The 23,429-nt window shown below is 38.8% G+C and overlaps 3 protein-coding genes and 1 long non-coding RNA gene across 4 annotated transcripts; all 4 read left to right on the top strand.

The window, feature by feature from the left end:
• The first annotated feature begins 7,517 nt into the window (after window positions 1-7,517).
• LOC124460990 (uncharacterized protein K02A2.6-like) lies at window positions 7,518-9,410 on the top strand. The gene is made up of 4 exons (XM_047012581.1): window positions 7,518-7,888; window positions 8,123-8,311; window positions 8,368-9,280; window positions 9,351-9,410. Exons 1-4 carry the CDS (start codon window positions 7,518-7,520, stop codon window positions 9,408-9,410), a joined length of 1,533 nt encoding a protein of 510 aa, XP_046868537.1.
• A 563-nt stretch (window positions 9,411-9,973) lies between these two features.
• On the top strand, window positions 9,974-10,819 carry LOC124460989 (uncharacterized protein K02A2.6-like). Its single transcript, XM_047012580.1, has one exon. It carries the CDS (start codon window positions 10,001-10,003, stop codon window positions 10,817-10,819), a length of 819 nt encoding a protein of 272 aa, XP_046868536.1. The 5' UTR covers window positions 9,974-10,000.
• A 141-nt stretch (window positions 10,820-10,960) lies between these two features.
• Window positions 10,961-12,851, top strand: LOC124460988 (uncharacterized protein K02A2.6-like). Its single transcript, XM_047012579.1, has one exon. It carries the CDS (start codon window positions 11,184-11,186, stop codon window positions 12,849-12,851), a length of 1,668 nt encoding a protein of 555 aa, XP_046868535.1. The 5' UTR covers window positions 10,961-11,183.
• Window positions 12,852-19,461: 6,610 nt separating this feature from the next.
• LOC124460980 lies at window positions 19,462-23,331 on the top strand. Its single transcript, XR_006954888.1, has 2 exons — window positions 19,462-19,509; window positions 23,151-23,331. It is a non-coding gene; the product is annotated as an uncharacterized LOC124460980 (long non-coding RNA).
• The last annotated feature ends 98 nt before the right edge of the window (window positions 23,332-23,429 follow it).

Raw genomic sequence — 23,429 nt, 5'->3', positions numbered from 1 at the left:
AGTCGGCGAGTAGTAAAATTGATTTCTTCTATATCTAACCTTATTCTAGTAAGCTTTGGCGATGGGTTTTTTAGAGAAAAAAGATATGTTAATGGCTAATGACCATTAGCTGACCAGTCTGGACTGACCAGTCCTAATTAGTATTTTTTTCCGTATTTGTATGGTTTGAAATATTGAATCGATCAATGTATTGCTGTTAACTTCTGCTCTATTGTTGATTTATTGCTTTTGCCTTTTGTAAACGTTTTAGATGCGTATGATACGGGTAATCGGAGTGTATCATATTCTTGGCTGAGGACGGCTCCGCATGCGATCTTTCTTGCATCAGTTGTAATACAAAATTGTTTATTGAAGTCCGGCTATTGGAGTAGTTTTGGACTTAATAATTTGTTTTATAAGTATTCGAAGGTTTATTGACAGCTTGTATCCCAATTAAAATCTACATTTTTCCTTGATAGTTTATTGATAAATTGTGCATGATATGCAAAGTTTGGAATAAATCTGCGGTAGTAATTACAGAAAACTACAAATCGTTTGGCTTCGTCGCCATTCTTGGGAGTCGGGTATTCCTCAAACGTTTTAAGCTTGCTTTCATCTGGTAAGATTCCTTTATTTGTATTCCTTTATTTTATTCCTAAAAACGTAACTTCGTATCTAAAGAAAGAGCACTTGTCTAGATGCAACATTAAATCAGGGCCCGGCACTCATATACCCCGGGGGACGAACACGCTCGGCACGTCTTATGCGTGTAAGCCGAACGGCTGCTGAAGTCCTCACACACAATTATCATGAGCAAGAGGGTGTGTTTTAGTTCCCCTCAGCATTTCGACGCAAGCAGATCTATGTCGCTTTGGTGAGAGGACACACCTGAAAAAATTTTTCGCTGCTTTGTTTTCTTTATCTTTTTCTTGCATCAGATTATCGGCTGCCCTCGTTTTCTTGATTTGAGGCAGAATTTGATGAATTTTCATTTTGCGCAGTGTAAAGCAACATACGCACACAAGCATGTGCATACATGCAACTACATTTTTTTAGCGCTCTCTTTGTGCCGGGCCCTGCATTAAATTATACTTCCGACAGGTTTCAAGACATTTTGTTAAAATAGTACTGTACAAGAACTTTCCAAAGCAATGCACACATGTATTCTATCTGCGTATGTATTTGAATTCTGCGCTTGCCCAACTGAATTACTGGCACGCGCATTATGTTATCTCTAATAAACTTCTGAGTTGTACGGAAGTGTTACTATTCTTTTTGTTCTGCCTGCGTTATTCGGGTTATGCGTTCCCCTTCCCTATCAATATGTTATGGGCCCAAAGCATGGACTTAAATAGTAAAGTAATGAAGTGATATATTTAACGATTTATATCAGTTGGCATTAAAAATACGAATAAGTTGCGAACTTTATTTGGGAGAAGAGAAAAAAAAAGCAAGTTGAAGACATCATGAGTAATCTGTACCACATCGAGAAGTTGGATGAAAAGAATTATGATTCTTGGAATATACAAATGCGCAGCGTATTGATGCATTCAAACCTGTGGGATGTAACGGCTGGGAATTTACCCACGGTGCAAGGTGTCGACCTTGGAGGATTGGATCAGAAGGCGGAAGTATTACGTTGAGGGTAAAACCATTGCAATTGGCATACATGTGTAATAGCCCTCATTATTTATTTCGATATTATTTAAAGATGTGATTTCCTTATTTAGTTTTATTTATTAACAATGTTTGTTTGTGTTAAGAATACATATATTTATTATTATATGAATCCTTCACCACCGCCAACTTTCTCAACGTCGCATCGACCGTGCCTATTAACCTTTGTGACTTTATGTGGTCCTAAGTATTTACCTCTAAACTTTAGTCCTGTCCCATACTGCGTAAGTTTAATCGCCACTAACTCGTTTACCATTTCCTGTTTTTGTCAAACGGCCTTTTCATTTCCTGCTGTATATCATCGATATTCTTTTGAGCCTCCGCTCTAATCCCTTCGCGACCACAGTCTAATTCTTCTATTAACGAATCAGTTATCAACTTTCTTATTTCAGGATCATCAGGACTACGCATCTCTATTCCTGTCAAAATCTTAAAAGGTGTGACTTTTGTACTTCTTGGGGCAGTATTATTAACAAGTTGTTGCACACGACCTACATACTTGTACCAGTTTCCCTCATTCTCTACTTGGCCGTTGCCACGTGGTACACCTGTTGCTATTTGTAAATGCTGTATATCCTGTCTGTTACAATATTCCTCAAATGCTTTGGATGGGAATGCTGCTCCCCTGTCAGAAATTATTCTCACCGGGTTACCAAAAATTATGGCTTGCTTCTCAAGACAACTAAGTACTTTATCGACTCCAGTTTCACGAGTCGGATACAACCATACAAACTTAGAGAACCCATCAACAATAACAAGTGTATGATTGTAACGCTTTGTTGTGACCTCTATCGGGCCAACGTGATCAATGTGATATGTTTTACCGGACTTAGCATTAACAATAAGACATTCCACGCAACACTCAACCACAAAGGCTACCTTTTCTTTTAATTTTGGAATATAATACGATTTTTCTACGATATCCTGAGTCTTTTTAGCTCCAAAATGTCCTTGTTTGTGTGCCATCTGTATTATTTCTTTTTCCACCTGCGAGGGAACGACAATAAGTTCTTGATTAGGGTCCTTTAACAATATTTCATTTTCAATAAAAAAATCTTCATATCCCTTCTCCTAAACTAAGCTCCTAATCAATTTAGTCCAATCATCTGACAACTGTGCTTCCCTCAATTTATGGGTTATGGTGTCGGTTAGCAGAAAACAAGATAAACGGCTCAAAGCATCCACATGCCGCATCTTTGAACCTGAACGATGTTCGATCTGATAGTCGAAATCTTGTAGGTACATTGCCCAACGTGCTACACGTAACGGAACTTCTTTCTTTTTCATTGTCATCGTGAACGCATTACAATCTGTAACAATCTTAAATCTCAATCGTAGCACATATACACGCCACTTTATTAATGCTCCAATCACTGCTAAAACCTCAAGTTCATACGAATCATACTTCTCTTCACAAGGTTTAGTTTTCCGACTCATATATTGTACCGGATGAAATAAACCATCTTCTGAATCTTTCTGTAAAAGCGCAGCTCCGAAACCATGTTTCGAGGCATCAGTGTGAATCTCCGTCTCTAGCTTAGGATTGTATAACTTTAAAACGGGACCTTTGATCAATGCTAGCTTCAATTGCTCAAAAACTACCATTTGCAATTCTTTAAACTCAAACTTGTTGTCTTTTCGCAAAATGTCCGTCAAGGGCTTAGCTGTTACTGCGTATCCTTCGATAAATCTACGGAAATACGATGTTAACCCCAAAAATCTTTGAATTGACTTCTTGTCATGTGGGATCGGGAGTCTTGAAACAGCATCAGTCTTCTCCTTACTTGGCTTAATACTTCCATTTTCAACTATATAGCCCAAAAAATTTACTTTACTCTGCAGTATCTGACATTTTTCCCAGTTTATTCTCAACCCATTTTCCGCAGCTATCTTTAACACTCTTTTAAGTTTAATTAGACCATCATTCACGTTAACACTTGGTATAATTATATCGTCCATATATATCACTGTATCTCAGTTCTTCACTGATTCTCCCATTACTGCCATTATAAATCTTGTGAAAATTGCTGGAGAGTTGGAAATTCCAAATGGTACGTATAGGAATTCATACTGACCATTCTGAGTTACGAATGCTGTGCACTTCTGAGATTTTTCCTCAACGGGAACATGAAAAAACCGTTTTTTAGATCTAGAGTAATATAAACTAAAGCATCTTGAAGTTTTTCTAATACGGTATCACTCTGTGGCATAGGAAAATTATCTCGGACCACTTTCTCATTTAGCTTTCTGTAATCGCAGCACAGACGCTTTTTCCCATTCTTCTTTGTTACAAGTACAACAGGCGAATCATATTCCGAAAAACTTGGCCTTATTATCTTCTCCTCCAACCATTCTTGTACTGTACTATCAACAATTTGCTAACATTAGTTCTTTCAACTTTCAAATGAACGATGACCTGTTTCGTCACACTTAAAACAAGTAAACGTTTTCCTGTTACAGTCTCTCATCATGTGCGAAGGATCACCACACTTAAAACATTTGCGTTCTCTTTTTGTTATCGAACTTTTCTCTCTATTATCTCTGCCTTGCTTGTGAAAAGATGATTCAAATTTTGATTTCATTGCCGACTTTCTAGGATCATAGGATTTCAAATAGGTCTCTATTTGAATTTCAACGCATCCACTCTTCTGGCCCGATACAATAATGCCTTATTTGCTCTCATGTCTGGTATTCCTTCTATGAAATACCGATTGTAGAAAATGTTCAGGTTGTGACGTGGACCAGCTCCAAAAAAGTTCGCGAGATTGAACATATATCCCGAGCCCTCTAACCAAACAATTAAACGCCGGTTTTGTGTTGTATTGCGCTATATTCAGTTGCACAATTTGTGGGGCAAATCGATCGGTTAGATCGGTTGGCTGAAATCTTTATTTCAATGATAATTCAAATTTCTCACATGTTTTTATTTCATCTTACATTTGTGTTTTTCTCTCCTTTTCACGTCTTTCCTGCTTGTGACTAGCGCGCCATCATAGCGGGTTGCCGCTCTGTCACCAGTGCAAGCAAAGACAAAGTAAATTCTAACTGTTCTTCTTCGAATGAGACAGAATAAAAACCAGGGACGCGTTGGGTAAGCATTTCTACTGGCGCAGGGCAGCAATTAAGTCTGCACCGCAACACCGATTAAACTTTCATCATCCAAATCGATCGGCTTTGTGATTTCCATTAACGAATACAAGAATTCGTACAAATTCTCACCTCTCTTCAATTGTCGATTGCCTAGTCTTCTGTGAGCTTCTGCTGATGAAATCTTTACTCTGAATTCGATTTTCAAAGCAACCTTCATGGACTCCCAACAACAAATATCTCTCTCACTACGTATAAACGACAATGCAGCTCCTTTTAACAGTTGTTTTGCATACACAAAAAGCTGTAACTGACTCCACTCTACGGTTAAAGCGCATTCTTCTAGTTCCCTAGTCCATTGTACAACATTAATCGAACCTAAGCCGTAAAATTCGGAAACGCTTCCCTCCACATCTTTTAGCGTGAACCACGACCTTTGCCAATCTGTGTTCGGGACTTCTCGAATTGTTCTAGCCGAGGCGAAATCGGCCTCTTGCTTATCAGTCTCGGTTTCTATTTGGTCGTAATGAGCGAGTAGAGGCCTGTAGTTTCTAGCCCTAACTCACTTAATTTACTGCGCAACTCCTTAATGCGCAATGTCAGAATCTCACCTCGATTCATTTCACACAATTACATGTACGTATAATGCTTAACAAGATTGGTGTGTTAATGTATGGTTAGTATCAATTAATCAAATTTAAATCAAACTTAGCAAAATTTACACACTATGTTAATGTAGGTCAAATTGTGGTAGATTATGGATTAATTCGGACGATTCTTAGAAATGTGCTCTCTGCAGCTGGCATCAATTTCGTCAATATTTCTGCCACCGGTCTGGTTTCGTCGTGCAAGCAAAGTAACTCAAACTCAAGACAATAATTAAACAGCTCACCCAACTATAGTCGTCTTGCTCTATGTAATGGATGTACACCCAATGTACACGCTACATTAAACAAATCCGCATGCCTCAGCACACTTTTCATCTGGATGCACCACGAGTCATAATTACTGTCCTCGAGTTTATCAATCTGATATAACGCCGACATTATACTCGTTTATATATACTTTGTGAAAAAACCGTCTAAAACACAGCGCGAAATCTAATTTCTTCTAGAAATTACCACAACAACCACATGGGCACGTTGCCTGGGTCCATAACCTATTGTTATAATAAAACAGAATGCGTGTGGTTGGTTGTGCAGTTTATTCGCGACCAACTTCTATTTGTCTCTCATCGAGTCATTGTTCTCTTTAACGCATCTCGAGAGAGAGTATACAAAGTTACATATATATATTCGTATGTGTGTGATCATGCATGCGTTGAGTTGTGAGAGAATTATTTCAACAAAAATAAATAATCTTATTTTTGATTTACAAGACCAATATTTTTATTAAACTATTAAAACTAATGATTATAGTTTTATATTGAAGTTTACCAATAATTTTATTAATTTTAGGATTATTTTGTTTGTTTATAATCGGAAACATTTACATTCAATATTGTTAAGTTTATTTATTTATTTAAATTTATTAAATTATGAAAATTATTTTAGAATAATATTTTTAACTTTTAGTGTATGTGAAGGTGCATTAGGTTTATCAATTGTAGTTCAATAATTCGTACTCATGGTAATGATTATTTTCAATCTTTTAAAATTATATAATGGTAAAATTAGTATTTTGTAACTTCTTTATATTTAATCAATAAAATATATTGAATGATACAAATTTTATTTTTTTAATTATATTTGTTTTTATATTAATAAAAAGTTTTATAAATTTTTGATCAGAAATATTCTTAATCTTATTTTTTAATTAGAGATATACTTTCTTATGTTTTAATTATATTAAGAATATGAATTTGGTTTAGCTGGGATTTATTTATTGTTTTATACTTTATTAGTTTCTTAATGTGTATTTTTTACTTAATAAATAAAATAGGTACAATAAATTTTTATATAAAAGGTATTTTATATTTAATTATGATTTACTTTTTTTTTGTATATTGTGTGCTTTTCTTGTTAAAATACCTATGTTTTTAGTTCATTTATGATTACCTAAGGCTCATGTCGAAGCTCCTGTTTCCGGGAACAATAATTTAAGCTGGAATTATATTAAAATTACAATTAATAAATTTAAAGTATGGATTTATTTGAATTAGAATTAGATTAGTTGGGGGATTTTTAATTAGATTTGTTTGTTTACGTCTAACAGATTTAAAGGCATTAATTGCTTATTCTTTAGTAGCTCATATAGGAATCGTATTGGCTATCTTATTGCTAATGAGATATTGGGGATTAAGAGGTTCTTATACTATAATAATTGGTCATGTGTTATTGTTGTGTATGCAGCCCTATCGTACGTAAGCCATCTGGCAACTCTGCTGGCTTGACGCCATGAACAGTTCAGCCGGTCGTTCGCAGCAAGCACACGCGTTATAAACTTGCGATATATATATATGTAATTTCAATATCACCTAATCAATAAACATTCTAAGATATTTCAAACTGGCGACGAGGATGGGATGCTAATTATCATCCGAAATAAACTTGGAATTATTGACGCAAAATATCAAAAAATTGTCACGCACAAAAGCATACATATACGTTTACATATACATGCTGTGGTGAAATTTTGCAAACGTTTACACACACATTTGCATGGCAGAGTCGCTTGCTGGTGAATTTGGAGAGATTAGATTGGCCGGCGTTTTTGAGGAAAAGAAGGAAGTAATTGATTCTACGAGTGCTAAATATACTCAACGGAACCCAATTATGACGACAGTTGGAAGTTTGGAACCGTTTGATATGGGACAGCCAAATAAATGGGGCTCATATTTGGAGCGATTTAAATTGTTCCTGCTTGCCAATGATGTCAAAGACGAGGGTCGCAAAAAAGCATCTTTCCTCACATTGGTCGGAGCACCAGTCTACGATCTTTTGACATCATTGGCGTTTCCAAACCAGGTCAGTACATTACCGTTAGACCAAATTGAGAAGATTCTAACTGATCATCTTTGTCCACGTCCATCGGAAATCGCGGCATTTTATCATTTTCACAAACGTGATCAACATCCGGATGAGACCGTCGGAAACTATCTCGCAGCCCTGCGGGCATTGGCAGTGGGTTGCAATTTTGGAGCAGCGTTGGACAGAATGCTGCGTGATCGTTTTGTATGCGGCATGAGGGATGAAAGCTTACAGGGAAGTTTTCTTGCAGACACTGAATTGACAGTGCAGAAAGTTTTGGAGAGAGCAACTACTAGTGAAGCTGCAGCAGCGAGTGCAAAGGCTATCAGACAGCCTAACGAGACTATCCACAGCATCAAATTACGTCATTACTCCGGCAGACACGCTTAAGATGGCCCTTCCGGCCACAGCCGTGACATATTGCTTCACGAGGGGCTCAACAACCATATAAAGGAAAAGGACAACAATGTGCGGGTTGTGCCGGTCCACACGGCCGGCAGCAATGCCCTTATCGTGAAGCAATATGTCACGGCTGTGGCCGGAAGGGCCATCTTAAGCGTGTCTGCCGGAGTAATGACTCGTCGAACGATGTTCATCCAGTAAAGGGCAAAAATTCACGTGGGAAATCGGTAAACCTCATATCTAATCTGGTGAGCCTGAAGAAACGTATCACGGTACAGTTTAATGGAAAATCGTGTAATTTTGAAGTGGATTCTGGATCTGACGTAACTATGATGACGTTGCGGACTTATGATCGTATCTGGCCAACAAACAAGCCTAAGGTTTACAACTACGATCCGTGGTTTAGTGACTACCAACACAACCCAATCCAGATACTAGGAGTTTTTGATGTATCAATTCATTACAACGGTCGTAATATTGATAATCTACTAGTCATCGTCACTAAAAGCGGTTGTAGCGACCTTCTGGGTATTAACTGGTTCGACCCACTAGGCATCAGTATCAAGGGCATACATTCAGTGGGCAGTGACGTACAGATCGCAGGCATTCTGAATAAGTTCGAACACTTATTCTCAACAGAACTTGGTTGTTACACTGGTCCGCCAGTCATATTAAACATTGATGCTACAGTGCCACCAGTGCGACTACCTCCATGCCGAATTCCATATGCTCTAAAGGGACTAGTCGAAGAGGAGCTGGATCGCCAATGCAAGCAAGGGATTCTTAAACCTGTGGAGTATTCAGATTGGGCCACTCCTATTGTACCAGTTATCAAGAAGGACGGTTCAATTCGTATTTGCGGCGACTATAAATCAACTTTAAACAAAGCGGTTAAGCCGCACTGCCATCAAATACCGGCGATCAACACTTTGCTGGCATCTATTGAAGGTGGATCGATTTTTGCCAAAATTGATCTGGCTCAAGCTTATCAGCAGTTAGTAGTCGACGAGAACTCGTCTTTGCTGCAAACAATCAGTACACATAAGGGTGCATTCAAAGTTACTCGATTGCAATTCGGCATTTCATCAGCACCAGGCATTTTTCAAAGCTGTATTGAGAATGTGGTACAGAATATTTCCGGAGTCTTACCATATTTTGATGACATTGTAATAATTGGAAAAACGGAAACGGAATTGGCAACTAGATTACAGGAACTGTTTATACGTTTTGACAAAGCCGGACTGCGACTACAAAAGGACAAATGCCAATTCGGAGTACCATTCGTTGAGTTTTTAGGTTTCAAAATTGACTCAACTGGTATAAGACCATGTGCCGATAAAGTCTCGGCAATCAAAGACGCACTAAATTTTTATCACTCATTTTTGCCACATAAAGCAACAGTGGCAGAACCCTTACATCGTCTTTTGGATAAAAATGCAACTTGGAGGTGGGACAAACAGTGTGAGAAGGCTTTTTCTACACTTAAGGAACTTATTGGGTCAGACGACGTACTAGTGCATTATGATGGTTCATTGCCACTAGTGCTAGCTTGTGATGCGTCACCATATGGACTCGGTGCAGTTTTAAGTCACAAAATGCCGAATGGAGCGGAGAAACCCATCGCTTTTTACTCCCGTACCTTATCCAAAGCTGAGCGAAATTATGCTCAGATTGATCGAGAAGCTATTGCCTTGGTAGCAGGAGTAAAGAAGTTCCACAACTACGTCTACGGTCGTACTTTCACACTAATCACCGATCATCGACCTCTGTTGGGTATTTTTACCACATCGAAAGCAATCCCAAACATTATTTCAAATCAGATGCTACGTCGATCTTTGTTCCTGTCAACATATACTTTCGAGCTAGTACACCGCTCCGGATTAAAAATGGGCAATGCGGATTTTCTAAGTCGTTGTCCACTGTCAGCAGCATCGGACGCTGTTAGCACCGACGATGTGCTTATGATCGAATTAGCAGCAACGCCAATCATAAGTGCTGAGGCGATTGCCGCTCAAACATCGAAGGACCCCTTATTGGCGAAAGTATCAAACTGGGTGTTAAGGGGATGGCCTGACATGAAATTGGAGCAATCAGATATAGCATATCCATACTATTGCCGTCGGGAACAGCTCTCTACAAATAAAGGAGTTTTGATTTGGGGAAATCGCGCCGTAGTTCCACCGAAATCCAGAGCAACAATTTTAGCTGCTCTACATGCTGCTCATCCAGGCATTGTAAAAATGAAGGCGTTAGCGCGTAGCTATGTTTGGTGGCCAAACATTGACGCTGAGATTGAGCTTATTGTTAAGAAATGTATTCCATGCCAGCAGAATCGTAACGATCATTCAGAGGCACCGGTGCATCATTGGGAGTCAGCCAAGCGGCCGTGGTCCCGTCTACACATCGACTTTGCAGGACCTTTTCAAGGAAAAACCTTTCTTCTGGTCGTGGATTCTTACTCAAAATGGCTAGAGGTTGCGGTTGTTAGCTACACTTCTACAGCGGCTACAATCAAAGTTCTCAGGCAACTGTTTGCTACGCATGGGTTACCAGATCAGTTAGTGTCAGACAATGGCACAGCATTTACCTCCGAAGAGTTCAAGGCATTCCTCCACAATAATCTAATTCGACACATTACATCAGCACCGTTTCACCCAGCAACAAACGGCCAAGCAGAGATTACAGGAACTGTTTATACGTTTTGACAAAGCCGGACTGCGACTACAAAAGGACAAATGCCAATTCGGAGTACCATTCGTTGAGTTTTTAGGTTTCAAAATTGACTCAACTGGTATAAGACCATGTGCCGATAAAGTCTCGGCAATCAAAGACGCACTAAATTTTTATCACTCATTTTTGCCACATAAAGCAACAGTGGCAGAACCCTTACATCGTCTTTTGGATAAAAATGCAACTTGGAGGTGGGACAAACAGTGTGAGAAGGCTTTTTCTACACTTAAGGAACTTATTGGGTCAGACGACGTACTAGTGCATTATGATGGTTCATTGCCACTAGTGCTAGCTTGTGATGCGTCACCATATGGACTCGGTGCAGTTTTAAGTCACAAAATGCCGAATGGAGCGGAGAAACCCATCGCTTTTTACTCCCGTACCTTATCCAAAGCTGAGCGAAATTATGCTCAGATTGATCGAGAAGCTATTGCCTTGGTAGCAGGAGTAAAGAAGTTCCACAACTACGTCTACGGTCGTACTTTCACACTAATCACCGATCATCGACCTCTGTTGGGTATTTTTACCACATCGAAAGCAATCCCAAACATTATTTCAAATCAGATGCTACGTCGATCTTTGTTCCTGTCAGCATATACTTTCGAGCTAGTACACCGCTCTGGATTAAAAATGGGCAATGCGGATTTTCTAAGTCGTTGTCCACTGTCAGCAGCATCGGACGCTGTTAGCACCGACGATGTGCTTATGATCGAATTAGCAGCAACGCCAATCATAAGTGCTGAGGCGATTGCCGCTCAAACATCGAAGGACCCCTTATTGGCGAAAGTATCAAACTGGGTGTTAAGGGGATGGCCTGACATGAAATTGGAGCAATCAGATATAGCATATCCATACTATTGCCGTCGGGAACAGCTCTCTACAAATAAAGGAGTTTTGATTTGGGGAAATCGCGCCGTAGTTCCACCGAAATCCAGAGCAACAATTTTAGCTGCTCTACATGCTGCTCATCCAGGCATTGTAAAAATGAAGGCGTTAGCGCGTAGCTATGTTTGGTGGCCAAACATTGACGCTGAGATTGAGCTTATTGTTAAGAAATGTATTCCATGCCAGCAGAATCGTAACGATCATTCAGAGGCACCGGTGCATCATTGGGAGTCAGCCAAGCGGCCGTGGTCCCGTCTACACATCGACTTTGCAGGACCTTTTCAAGGAAAAACCTTTCTTCTGGTCGTGGATTCTTACTCAAAATGGCTAGAGGTTGCGGTTGTTAGCTACACTTCTACAGCGGCTACAATCAAAGTTCTCAGGCAACTGTTTGCTACGCATGGGTTACCAGATCAGTTAGTGTCAGACAATGGCACAGCATTTACCTCCGAAGAGTTCAAGGCATTCCTCCACAATAATCTGATTCGACACATTACATCAGCACCGTTTCACCCAGCAACAAACGGCCAAGCAGAGCGCATGGTGCAGACCACCAAAAACTACCTTAAAAAACTATCTCCGAACAATAATATGGATCTAAGCCTTGCTCGATTTTTGTTTAATCAACACATAACTCCACATGCAACGACAAATCGATCGCCAGCACAGCTATTGTTAAATCGGGAGTTAAAGTCCTACTTTGATAAACTACAGCCACAAGAAATTTCTAATGGAGCAGAGCCATTTATTAATCAATCGAAATGTTTTGATACAGGCAAATCCGTTTGGGTACGAAACTATGCACCGGGTCCAAAATGGATAGAAGCCTACATATCCGAGCAAACAGGACCAGTGTCTTACAAAGTTCGTTTGACAGACAATCGCATCATAAAGCGTCATTATAACCAAATTCGAAGCCGAGTTGAACAAACAGATGTAAACATATCACATCACGCACCATCAGAAACTAATGACAACACGGAAGATCCTGCTTCCAGTAACCACTCTAGGCCAGAGAGTCCTATTCAAGATGATCCACAGTCATTGCATGCCTCATCGATGCCACGACGTTCTGCTCGCATGAGACGACCCACTCAATTCTATGAGTCATCTGGGTGTTAAGGGGTGTTGTGTATGCAGCCCTATCATACGTAAGCCATCTGGCAACTCTGCTGGCTTGACGCCATGAACAGTTCTGCCGGTCGTTCGCAGCAAGCACACGCGTTATAAACTTGCGATATATATATATGTAATTTCAATATCACCTAATCAATAAACATTCTAAGATATTTCAAAGTTATGTTCATCTGGATTATTTTGTTTAGCTAATATTTCTTATGAACGTTTAGGAAGACAAAGATTATTAATTAATAAGGGTTTATTAAATGCTATACCTGCTATAGCATTATGATGATTTTTACTAAGTTCAGCTTATAAGCTGCTATATTTAGCAGCTCTAGTTACATTAAATTTATTAGGAGAAATTTCTTTATTAAATATAATTGTTTCTTGATCATAAATTTCTATCATTATATTATCTTTATCTTTTTTTAGAGGTGCTTATTCATTATATTTATATTCTTTTAGTCAACATGGACAATTTTTTTAGGTGTTTATTCATTTAGTAATGTAAAATTCGTGAATATTTATTATTATTATTACATTGATTACCTTTAAATTTATTAATTTTAAAAAGATATATAAGTATGTTGTGATTATATATAAATAATTAAAAAAAAAACTAATTTGTGGTGTTAGTGATATGAGTTATTCATTTTAGATCGTAAAATATGTCAATTTGTAGAATTAGATTTGTAAGTTTAATTTCTATTAGATTATCTTGTTTTTTTTAGATTAAATTTTTTATTAAATAATTTTTTTTTTTTAGAAGTAGTTTCATTAAATTCTATAAGAATTGTAATGACTTTATTATTTGATTGAATAAGTTTATTATTTATATCATTTGTTTTAATAATCGCTTCCTTAGTAATTTTTTATAGAAAGGAATATTGTTGAGATTTAATCAACTTCATGGGTTTACAGAGTTATTGATGGATATATATACAGGGTGCGTACGGTATTTGAGGACAAAGTGATAGTAAAAATAAAAAGCTTATATTTCGAACAAAATTTAATGAATCTTCACGAAATTTTTACACAATATTTATTGGTTATATATCTATAAATATATTCAATAAAATTTCCATTGGCTGCTATAAACTTCTCGAACCGGGACCTAAAACGATTGCAAGCCCGAATTAAATGATCCTTATTCATATTGATCATAACGGTATTAATTGCAGTCTTGAGAGAAGAAATAGTGTTATGAGGATGTTTATTGGTTTCACGCTCAACTACGCCCCATATGTAATAATCCAGGGGATTAAGGTCTGGGGAGCTAGGCGGCGATAAGTTCGGGGTTATGTGGTCATGGAAATTCTCAGCCATCCAATCTTGTGTTGCCATTGCCTTGTGTGATAGAGCAGAGTCTTGCTGAAAGATGTATGGACTATCTCCACAGACACTTTAAATCCAGGGTTTCACAACTGTCTCCAGGACCTCGATATAAGCAGCAGAATTCACTCGAAGTCCTTGAGAGAAAAAATGTGGTGGCATCACATGTCCTTTGTTGCTCACAACACCTAAAACCATAACAGTGGCTGGAAACTTGGTGTGCATAACCACTGGTACATCTGTAGGATTGGAACATAGCCACCTGTCATTTCTCCGGTTAATCTTCTGGTCTTGGTCAAAATTTTTTTCGTCAGAAAAAAACCATAACATCTCCGCCGCTTCAGGGTGTTTAATTTCGTTAAGAAGACGGTTTGAACGTATAACTCGCTGTTCTCGTGTTTTATCCGACATAAACTGTCCTCTTCGCAAAACATAGGACTTATACCGGAGATCTTCATAAACAACTCGACGGATAAGACCGTCAGAAACATTAAGATCCTTTGCCAGGGCCCTTACTGACTTTGAAGGGTCCTCATCAATAATCGCTTGCACTTTTTGCACAAATTCTGCCGATCGAATGGTGTGAGAACGTTCCTCGTGCTTTTTGCGTTTTGAAACAGGCTCTGTGTTGCCCCCTGATGCTTCCAACACTCAGCGCACCTTATAAACGAACGAACGATATTTCTAAATCGGCGTGATTTCCATATAATGCGACAATAACTGCATGTCTCTTCATTTTTTAAGTTAAGTTGTAGTCCTCCATGTCTTATTTAAGAAAAATTTACCGTAAAAAAAGTGATTTCTGAAAGATATAATAACATATGTACATGTCCTCAAATACCGTACGCATCCTGTATATTAGTAGTGAGTATATACGAGAGTGCGTTTTGTGCGTATAGGGTTGCCAGATGGGCGGGTGACCAAGTAGGCTGCCAGATGTATTCGCAATACTTCCCCTCAGATGGCGCCTTATTTCTCTATTTTTTGTACTCCCAACAGTGTCACACAGGACTCATGCTTTGCTGTTCCTAGTCCTTTGGTTAAAACGTCTGCGGGCATTTCACTTGTTGAGATGTAATCAATGCGAAGGTCCCCTTTGTCCACCAGTTCCCTTATAAAATGATGACGGATGTCGACATGCTTTGTCCTCTTGTGGAATAGAGGATTTCGTGTGAGTTGGCCAGATCCTTGATTGTCGTAGTAGATTATGGTGGAACGGAGCGAGCCAAAAATCCCTTGCACGAAAGATCTTACATTAGATGTACAGCCTCTTTAGACGTCTCAGATAGGGCAATGTATTCCGCCTCTGTACTAGAAAGAGCGACAGTTCGCTGCTTACGGGATTCCCAACTTATTGGTGCGTTTGCCATCTTAAATGCGAAACCTGTAAAAGATCTACGATCATTAATATTAGCAGACAAGTCGGCGTCAGCATAGCCAACCAAATCTTTTCCGGTTTTTCTATATATTAATCCATGCTCTTGAGTACCCTTCAAATAACGAAGTACCCTTTTGGCTGCAACCCAGTGTTGTTTCCGTAACAATTATTATACTGGCTAAGAAGACTTACGGTATGTGCAATGTCAGGACGCGTCGATACTGCAAGCCACATTAGAGCACCTATTAAGCTTTGATGATTTGAAATTTTCTCGCTGGTGTTCATAGGTGTGCTCACTGGTTTACAGTCCTCCAAAATTTCTTTAGTATATCCTTTACATACCTTGATTGACCCAAAGAGCATTCACCTTTGTTCTTATTTTGAAAAAATTCGATACCCAGGCAATAAGACAGTTTTCCTAAATCCTTCATTTCAAAATTACGTGTTAATTCGGCTTTTAGCTGTGTTAGTAGCTTGTTATTATTCGTTGCGACTATGAGATCATCGACATACAGTGAAACGATAATAATCCCATTACCTTGTTCTTTCATATACACGCAAGGATCAGCTGCAAGTGGCTTCAAGTTCATTTCCTTCAATTTGTGATCCAGTTTCTTATACCACTGGCGTCCACTCTGGTTTAAACCATACAAAGCTTTCTTTAATTTACATACTTTATCGTCGGTGTATCTCTGCTTTTCTTTTTCCGTAAGTATTTCGGTGAATTCTAGTGGAACCTTTATATACAATTCTTCCTCTATGTCCCCATTTAGATATGCGCTGTTAAAATCAAATTGATGGAGATCGAGGTCGAGTTCCACTGCGATTGCTATCAGTGTTCGTATTGATCCTATACGAGCTACAGGGGAATAAGTTTCATTATAATCAATTCCCTCTCTTTGAGTGAAACCTTTTGCTACTAGCCAAGCCTTGCGGCAATCAACTTCGCCGTTTTGTTTATACTTTGTGCGGAGAACCCACTTGGTTTCTATGACTTTCTGATTCCTCTCTCGCTTTACAGTTTCCCAAGACTTATATTTTTGTAGCACTTTATACTCACTTATCAAGGCGTTTTTCCACTCAATTGCATTTGGCCCACTTAGAGCTACGCGTGTTGACGATTCATCTCCGATGCTTATTAGTGACGATGCCTCATAAAACTCGTCTTCCTCATTAGATTCCGGTTCAGGCTCATTTCCGATGGTTGGCTGGATTTGGACTTCGTTATAGATGAGCTTGGGACTACCAGGTTTTCCTGTATGCACTTTTCTGTGTCTTCCAGGTCCACGTCTTTGTAGTACTGGTTCTTCTTGGATATTTTCTTCAATATCAGCATTCTCTTCTTGGGTATTTTCCTCGGGAACGATACGCTCTTCTTGAAAATCATCTTCCTGACTATGTTCCTCTTGATATTCCGAATTGACTGCACTCAGCTCTGAGAATTCTTCAAATTCATGATCGTTGCCAAAAATATTTGTGAATATGACGTCACGACTTCTTAGTACCATTTTGGCTTCGGGATCATTTAGTCTGTAGGCTTTCGCATCATTACAGTAACCTAAAAATATACAACGTTTAGATCTTGGACTGAACTTACTCTTTGCACGTTGGTCAAGCGAGTATACAATTTGACCAAATGTGCGCAAATGTTTGATAGATGCACTACGATGATTCCATAATGTAAAAGGGACTTCCCCCCGTAAACTTTTGGATGGGATGGTGAAATTGTTCTACCAAAATTTAACTCCGACGCTGCTGGAGCCAACGCCACGCAATGGTGTGCTACGGTGAACTTCGTTCTAAAAGAAAAACCATTGCAAGCTAGTGCATTAATTTTGGCCTTGACGAAGTCATTGGAAGGAAGCTCTTCGCAGTGGTTATCGCAGATTTGCTACCCAGGCATCACATGGGAATAATTTAGACAGCTTTTCGAGCAAAGATACGAAAACTCAGAGACACCGGCCGCAACTATTTTGAATTTGCTGAACAGTCGCCCTAATTCTGGCGTGTGTCTTGCAGTGTGTGCGAGTCGGCTAATGACGTCACTTTTAACAAAATGGCGTGGCATGGACCATGAGCAAATTGCTGCATCGGTTGTTCTTGGTCATTTAGCAAACTATGACCGCAGACTACAACGAATTGCGTACACAGGGACTATTTGCAGCAGACGAGACTTACAGTCCGAGTTACAAGTCTTTTCGTTTGACAATAAGCGGTCCAGCTCTTAAGACGATTATTCAATTGCAAAGCGTGCTAAAACATTGCCAATCAAATGTTACTCCTGTGGGAAGCTTGGACAAAGGAAGTCGGAATGCAGAGTGCAAAAACCTTCTACATCTGGAGAAGATCATCGAGATTCGAGTTAACCTATGTGTCGATGATGAACCAAAAGCAATTATGTTGCACCGAGGTGAGAATTTTCCGATTACATTTGATTCAGGCGCAGAATGCTCGTTAGTCAAAGAGAGCATAGCACACAAACTGTCTGGGAAAAGAACAAATAACGTAATATCATTAAGTGGAATTGGCAATGTTAGTGTAGTTTCGTCAATTCAAATCATATGTAATGTAATGATAAATGGAAATTGTATCGAAGTAGTATTTCATGTAGTCCAAGATAATAATATGAAAAATAATATTGTAATTGGCCGCGAAATTTTAGCACAAGGATACTCTGCTATAGTATCAACAGAAGGTGTGGAAATAATTAAAGACAAAACAGTTAACGTTTGTTCTGTAAAAAGTTACGAAAATGATTTTAATAACTTAGCAACTGAAGCACAGGCAGAAAATAAAAATCAATTGTTAAGATTGTTAAAAAAGCATTCAAATCATTCATTCGCGGAACTCCTTTAACTCGCGTAACTACTGGTGTAATGTCAATTCGATTAGTAGAACCCACCAAGACTGTGCAAAGACGCCCTTACAGATTCAGTCCCAGTGAAAGAGAATTACTCCGGTCAAAAGTTCAAAAGTGAATAGATTATAATGTAATAAGGCCGAGCAGTTCACCTCATGCTAGTCCAGCACTTTAAAAAATCTATTAACTATCGTTGAATCCAGTGAGCGTTCATGGCAAGATGCTATATGGGACGTTTAATTAGCATTAAACTGTACAGTTAATCGAGTTACAAAGTCGAGTCCGTTAGAATTATTAATCGGTAAGAGTGCTCGACCATTAGGATTAGTTCCCATTGATGATGATGAGACAGCGATAGACTTAAATGAACAAAGATCTCAGGCTACAAGAAATATGGACAATGCAGCAAGCTATGACAAACTTAGATTTGATAAAGACAAGGCAAAAGTAGTCAGATTCAGTAAGGGAGATTATGTTCTGATCAAAAATAGTGAGAGACAACAGACTAAGTTGGACCCTAAGTTTCGTGGACCTTTTATGGTCATAGAACTATTAGAAGGCGATAGATATACGTTGAAGTCCATGTCAAGTAAAAGACAGTATAAGTACCCACATGATAGTTTACGGAGAATGCCAGAGGTGCAGGTACCAAGAGAGCTGGATATCGACGGAGATCAGTTTGATTCATCTGATGAAACGGGTGAAACAGACCTTAATGGCACAGTTGGAAGAGACTGTGATGAAACGGGTGAAACAGACCGTAATGGCACAGTTCGAAGAGACTGTGGTGAAACGGATGAAACAGACCGTATGGAAACAGTTGGAAAGGAGTGTGCTGAAGAGACGGGTGAAACAGACCGTATGGAAACAGTTGGAAAGGACTGTGATAAAGAGACGGGTGAAACAGACCGTATGGACTAGTGAATGAGGCACTAGGGGAATGATGTTTTTAGAAAGAGTGTTGTTGTCGATGCTACGTAGTAGTACCTTGTCGCGGATTCTTCAAACGTAAATGAGAACATAAAGAAAGGAGAATGTTTGTAAAACTAAAAGCGAAAATGTTGTTTGATAAGAATGAAAATGTGGAGGTTATAAAATATCCTATCCTATATCCTTTACATACCTTGATTGACCCAAAGAGCATTCACCTTTGTTCTTATTTTGAAAAAATTCGATACCCAGGCAATAAGACAGTTTTCCTAAATCCTTCATTTCAAAATTACGTGTTAATTCGGCTTTTAGCTGTGTTAGTAGCTTGTTATTATTCGTTGCGACTATGAGATCATCGACATACAGTGAAACGATAATAATCCCATTACCTTGTTCTTTCATATACACGCAAGGATCAGCTGCAAGTGGCTTCAAGTTCATTTCCTTCAATTTGTGATCCAGTTTCTTATACCACTGGCGTCCACTCTGGTTTAAACCATACAAAGCTTTCTTTAATTTACATACTTTATCGTCGGTGTATCTCTGCTTTTCTTTTTCCGTAAGTATTTCGGTGAATTCTAGTGGAACCTTTATATACAATTCTTCCTCTATGTCCCCATTTAGATATGCGCTGTTAAAATCAAATTGATGGAGATCGAGGTCGAGTTCCACTGCGATTGCTATCAGTGTTCGTATTGATCCTATACGAGCTACAGGGGAATAAGTTTCATTATAATCAATTCCCTCTCTTTGAGTGAAACCTTTTGCTACTAGCCAAGCCTTGCGGCAATCAACTTCGCCGTTTTGTTTATACTTTGTGCGGAGAACCCACTTGGTTTCTATGACTTTCTGATTCCTCTCTCGCTTTACAGTTTCCCAAGACTTATATTTTTGTAGCACTTTATACTCACTTATCAAGGCGTTTTTCCACTCAATTGCATTTGGCCCACTTAGAGCTACGCGTGTTGACGATTCATCTCCGATGCTTATTAGTGACGATGCCTCATAAAACTCGTCTTCCTCATTAGATTCCGGTTCAGGCTCATTTCCGATGGTTGGCTGGATTTGGACTTCGTTATAGATGAGCTTGGGACTACCAGGTTTTCCTGTATGCACTTTTCTGTGTCTTCCAGGTCCACGTCTTTGTAGTACTGGTTCTTCTTGGATATTTTCTTCAATATCAGCATTCTCTTCTTGGGTATTTTCCTCGGGAACGATACGCTCTTCTTGAAAATCATCTTCCTGACTATGTTCCTCTTGATATTCCGAATTGACTGCACTCAGCTCTGAGAATTCTTCAAATTCATGATCGTTGCCAAAAATATTTGTGAATATGACGTCACGACTTCTTAGTACCATTTTGGCTTCGGGATCATTTAGTCTGTAGGCTTTCGCATCATTACAGTAACCTAAAAATATACAACGTTTAGATCTTGGACTGAACTTACTCTTTGCACGTTGGTCAAGCGAGTATACAATTTGACCAAATGTGCGCAAATGTTTGATAGATGCACTACGATGATTCCATAATGTAAAAGGGACTTCCCCCCGTAAACTTTTGGATGGGATGGTGAAATTGTTCTACCAAAATTTAACTCCGACGCTGCTGGAGCCAACGCCACGCAATGGTGTGCTACGGTGAACTTCGTTCTAAAAGAAAAACCATTGCAAGCTAGTGCATTAATTTTGGCCTTGACGAAGTCATTGGAAGGAAGCTCTTCGCAGTGGTTATCGCAGATTTGCTACCCAGGCATCACATGGGAATAATTTAGACAGCTTTTCGAGCAAAGATACGAAAACTCAGAGACACCGGCCGCAACTATTTTGAATTTGCTGAACAGTCGCCCTAATTCTGGCGTGTGTCTTGCAGTGTGTGCGAGTCGGCTAATGACGTCACTTTTAACAAAATGGCGTGGCATGGACCATGAGCAAATTGCTGCATCGGTTGTTCTTGGTCATTTAGCAAACTATGACCGCAGACTACAACGAATTGCGTACACAGGGACTATTTGCAGCAGACGAGACTTACAGTCCGAGTTACAAGTCTTTTCGTTTGACAATAAGCGGTCCAGCTCTTAAGACGATTATTCAATTGCAAAGCGTGCTAAAACATTGCCAATCAAATGTTACTCCTGTGGGAAGCTTGGACAAAGGAAGTCGGAATGCAGAGTGCAAAAACCTTCTACATCTGGAGAAGATCATCGAGATTCGAGTTAACCTATGTGTCGATGATGAACCAAAAGCAATTATGTTGCACCGAGGTGAGAATTTTCCGATTACATTTGATTCAGGCGCAGAATGCTCGTTAGTCAAAGAGAGCATAGCACACAAACTGTCTGGGAAAAGAACAAATAACGTAATATCATTAAGTGGAATTGGCAATGTTAGTGTAGTTTCGTCAATTCAAATCATATGTAATGTAATGATAAATGGAAATTGTATCGAAGTAGTATTTCATGTAGTCCAAGATAATAATATGAAAAATAATATTGTAATTGGCCGCGAAATTTTAGCACAAGGATACTCTGCTATAGTATCAACAGAAGGTGTGGAAATAATTAAAGACAAAACAGTTAACGTTTGTTCTGTAAAAAGTTACGAAAATGATTTTAATAACTTAGCAACTGAAGCACAGGCAGAAAATAAAAATCAATTGTTAAGATTGTTAAAAAAGCATTCAAATCATTCATTCGCGGAACTCCTTTAACTCGCGTAACTACTGGTGTAATGTCAATTCGATTAGTAGAACCCACCAAGACTGTGCAAAGACGCCCTTACAGATTCAGTCCCAGTAAAAGAGAATTACTCCGGTCAAAAGTTCAAAAGTGAATAGATTATAATGTAATAAGGCCGAGCAGTTCACCTCATGCTAGTCCAGCACTTTAAAAAATCTATTAACTATCGTTGAATCCAGTGAGCGTTCATGGCAAGATGCTATAGGGGACGTTTAATTAGCATTAAACTGTACAGTTAATCGAGTTACAAAGTCGAGTCCGTTAGAATTATTAATCGGTAAGAGTGCTCGACCATTAGGATTAGTTCCCATTGATGATGATGAGACAGCGATAGACTTAAATGAACAAAGATCTCAGGCTACAAGAAATATGGACAATGCAGCAAGCTATGACAAACTTAGATTTGATAAAGACAAGGCAAAAGTAGTCAGATTCAGTAAGGGAGATTATGTTCTGATCAAAAATAGTGAGAGACAACAGACTAAGTTGGACCCTAAGTTTCGTGGACCTTTTATGGTCATAGAACTATTAGAAGGCGATAGATATACGTTGAAGTCCATGTCAAGTAAAATACAGTATAAGTACCCACATGATAGTTTACGGAGAATGCCAGAGGTGCAGGTACCAAGAGAGCTGGATATCGACGGAGATCAGTTTGATTCATCTGATGAAACGGGTGAAACAGACCTTAATGGCACAGTTGGAAGAGACTGTGATGAAACGGGTGAAACAGACCGTAATGGCACAGTTCGAAGAGACTGTGGTGAAACGGATGAAACAGACCGTATGGAAACAGTTGGAAAGGAGTGTGCTGAAGAGACGGGTGAAACAGACCGTATGGAAACAGTTGGAAAGGACTGTGATAAAGAGACGGGTGAAACAGACCGTATGGACTAGTGAATGAGGCACTAGGGGAATGATGTTTTTAGAAAGAGTGTTGTTGTCGATGCTACGTAGTAGTACCTTGTCGCGGATTCTTCAAACGTAAATGAGAACATAAAGAAAGGAGAATGTTTGTAAAACTAAAAGCGAAAATGTTGTTTGATAAGAATGAAAATGTGGAGGTTATAAAATAAGAAAATATTGAAAACATTGTAATGTTTAATGAATTGTAAAAGAAATATGAACAACGAAATGTTGAAATAGGCAAGTAGAAAAATATGAAATAAGAATTTTTAGTTACGAAATATGTTATAGCAAATAAGAGATTTTGAATTAACATTAAACTGGATTTGTCAAACTGCATAAAACAGAATGTTTTTGGTTCAGTTAGTTAAAACAAAGATGTGAAAATGATGTTTTGTAAAAGTGGTTTATATTCCTGCTACACGAGGACGTGTAAT

This window comes from Drosophila willistoni, unplaced genomic scaffold, assembly GCF_018902025.1.
Source record: "Drosophila willistoni isolate 14030-0811.24 unplaced genomic scaffold, UCI_dwil_1.1 Seg169, whole genome shotgun sequence".
Taxonomy (NCBI): domain Eukaryota; kingdom Metazoa; phylum Arthropoda; class Insecta; order Diptera; family Drosophilidae; genus Drosophila; species Drosophila willistoni.
This window is presented reverse-complemented; position numbering and strand designations above follow the sequence as displayed.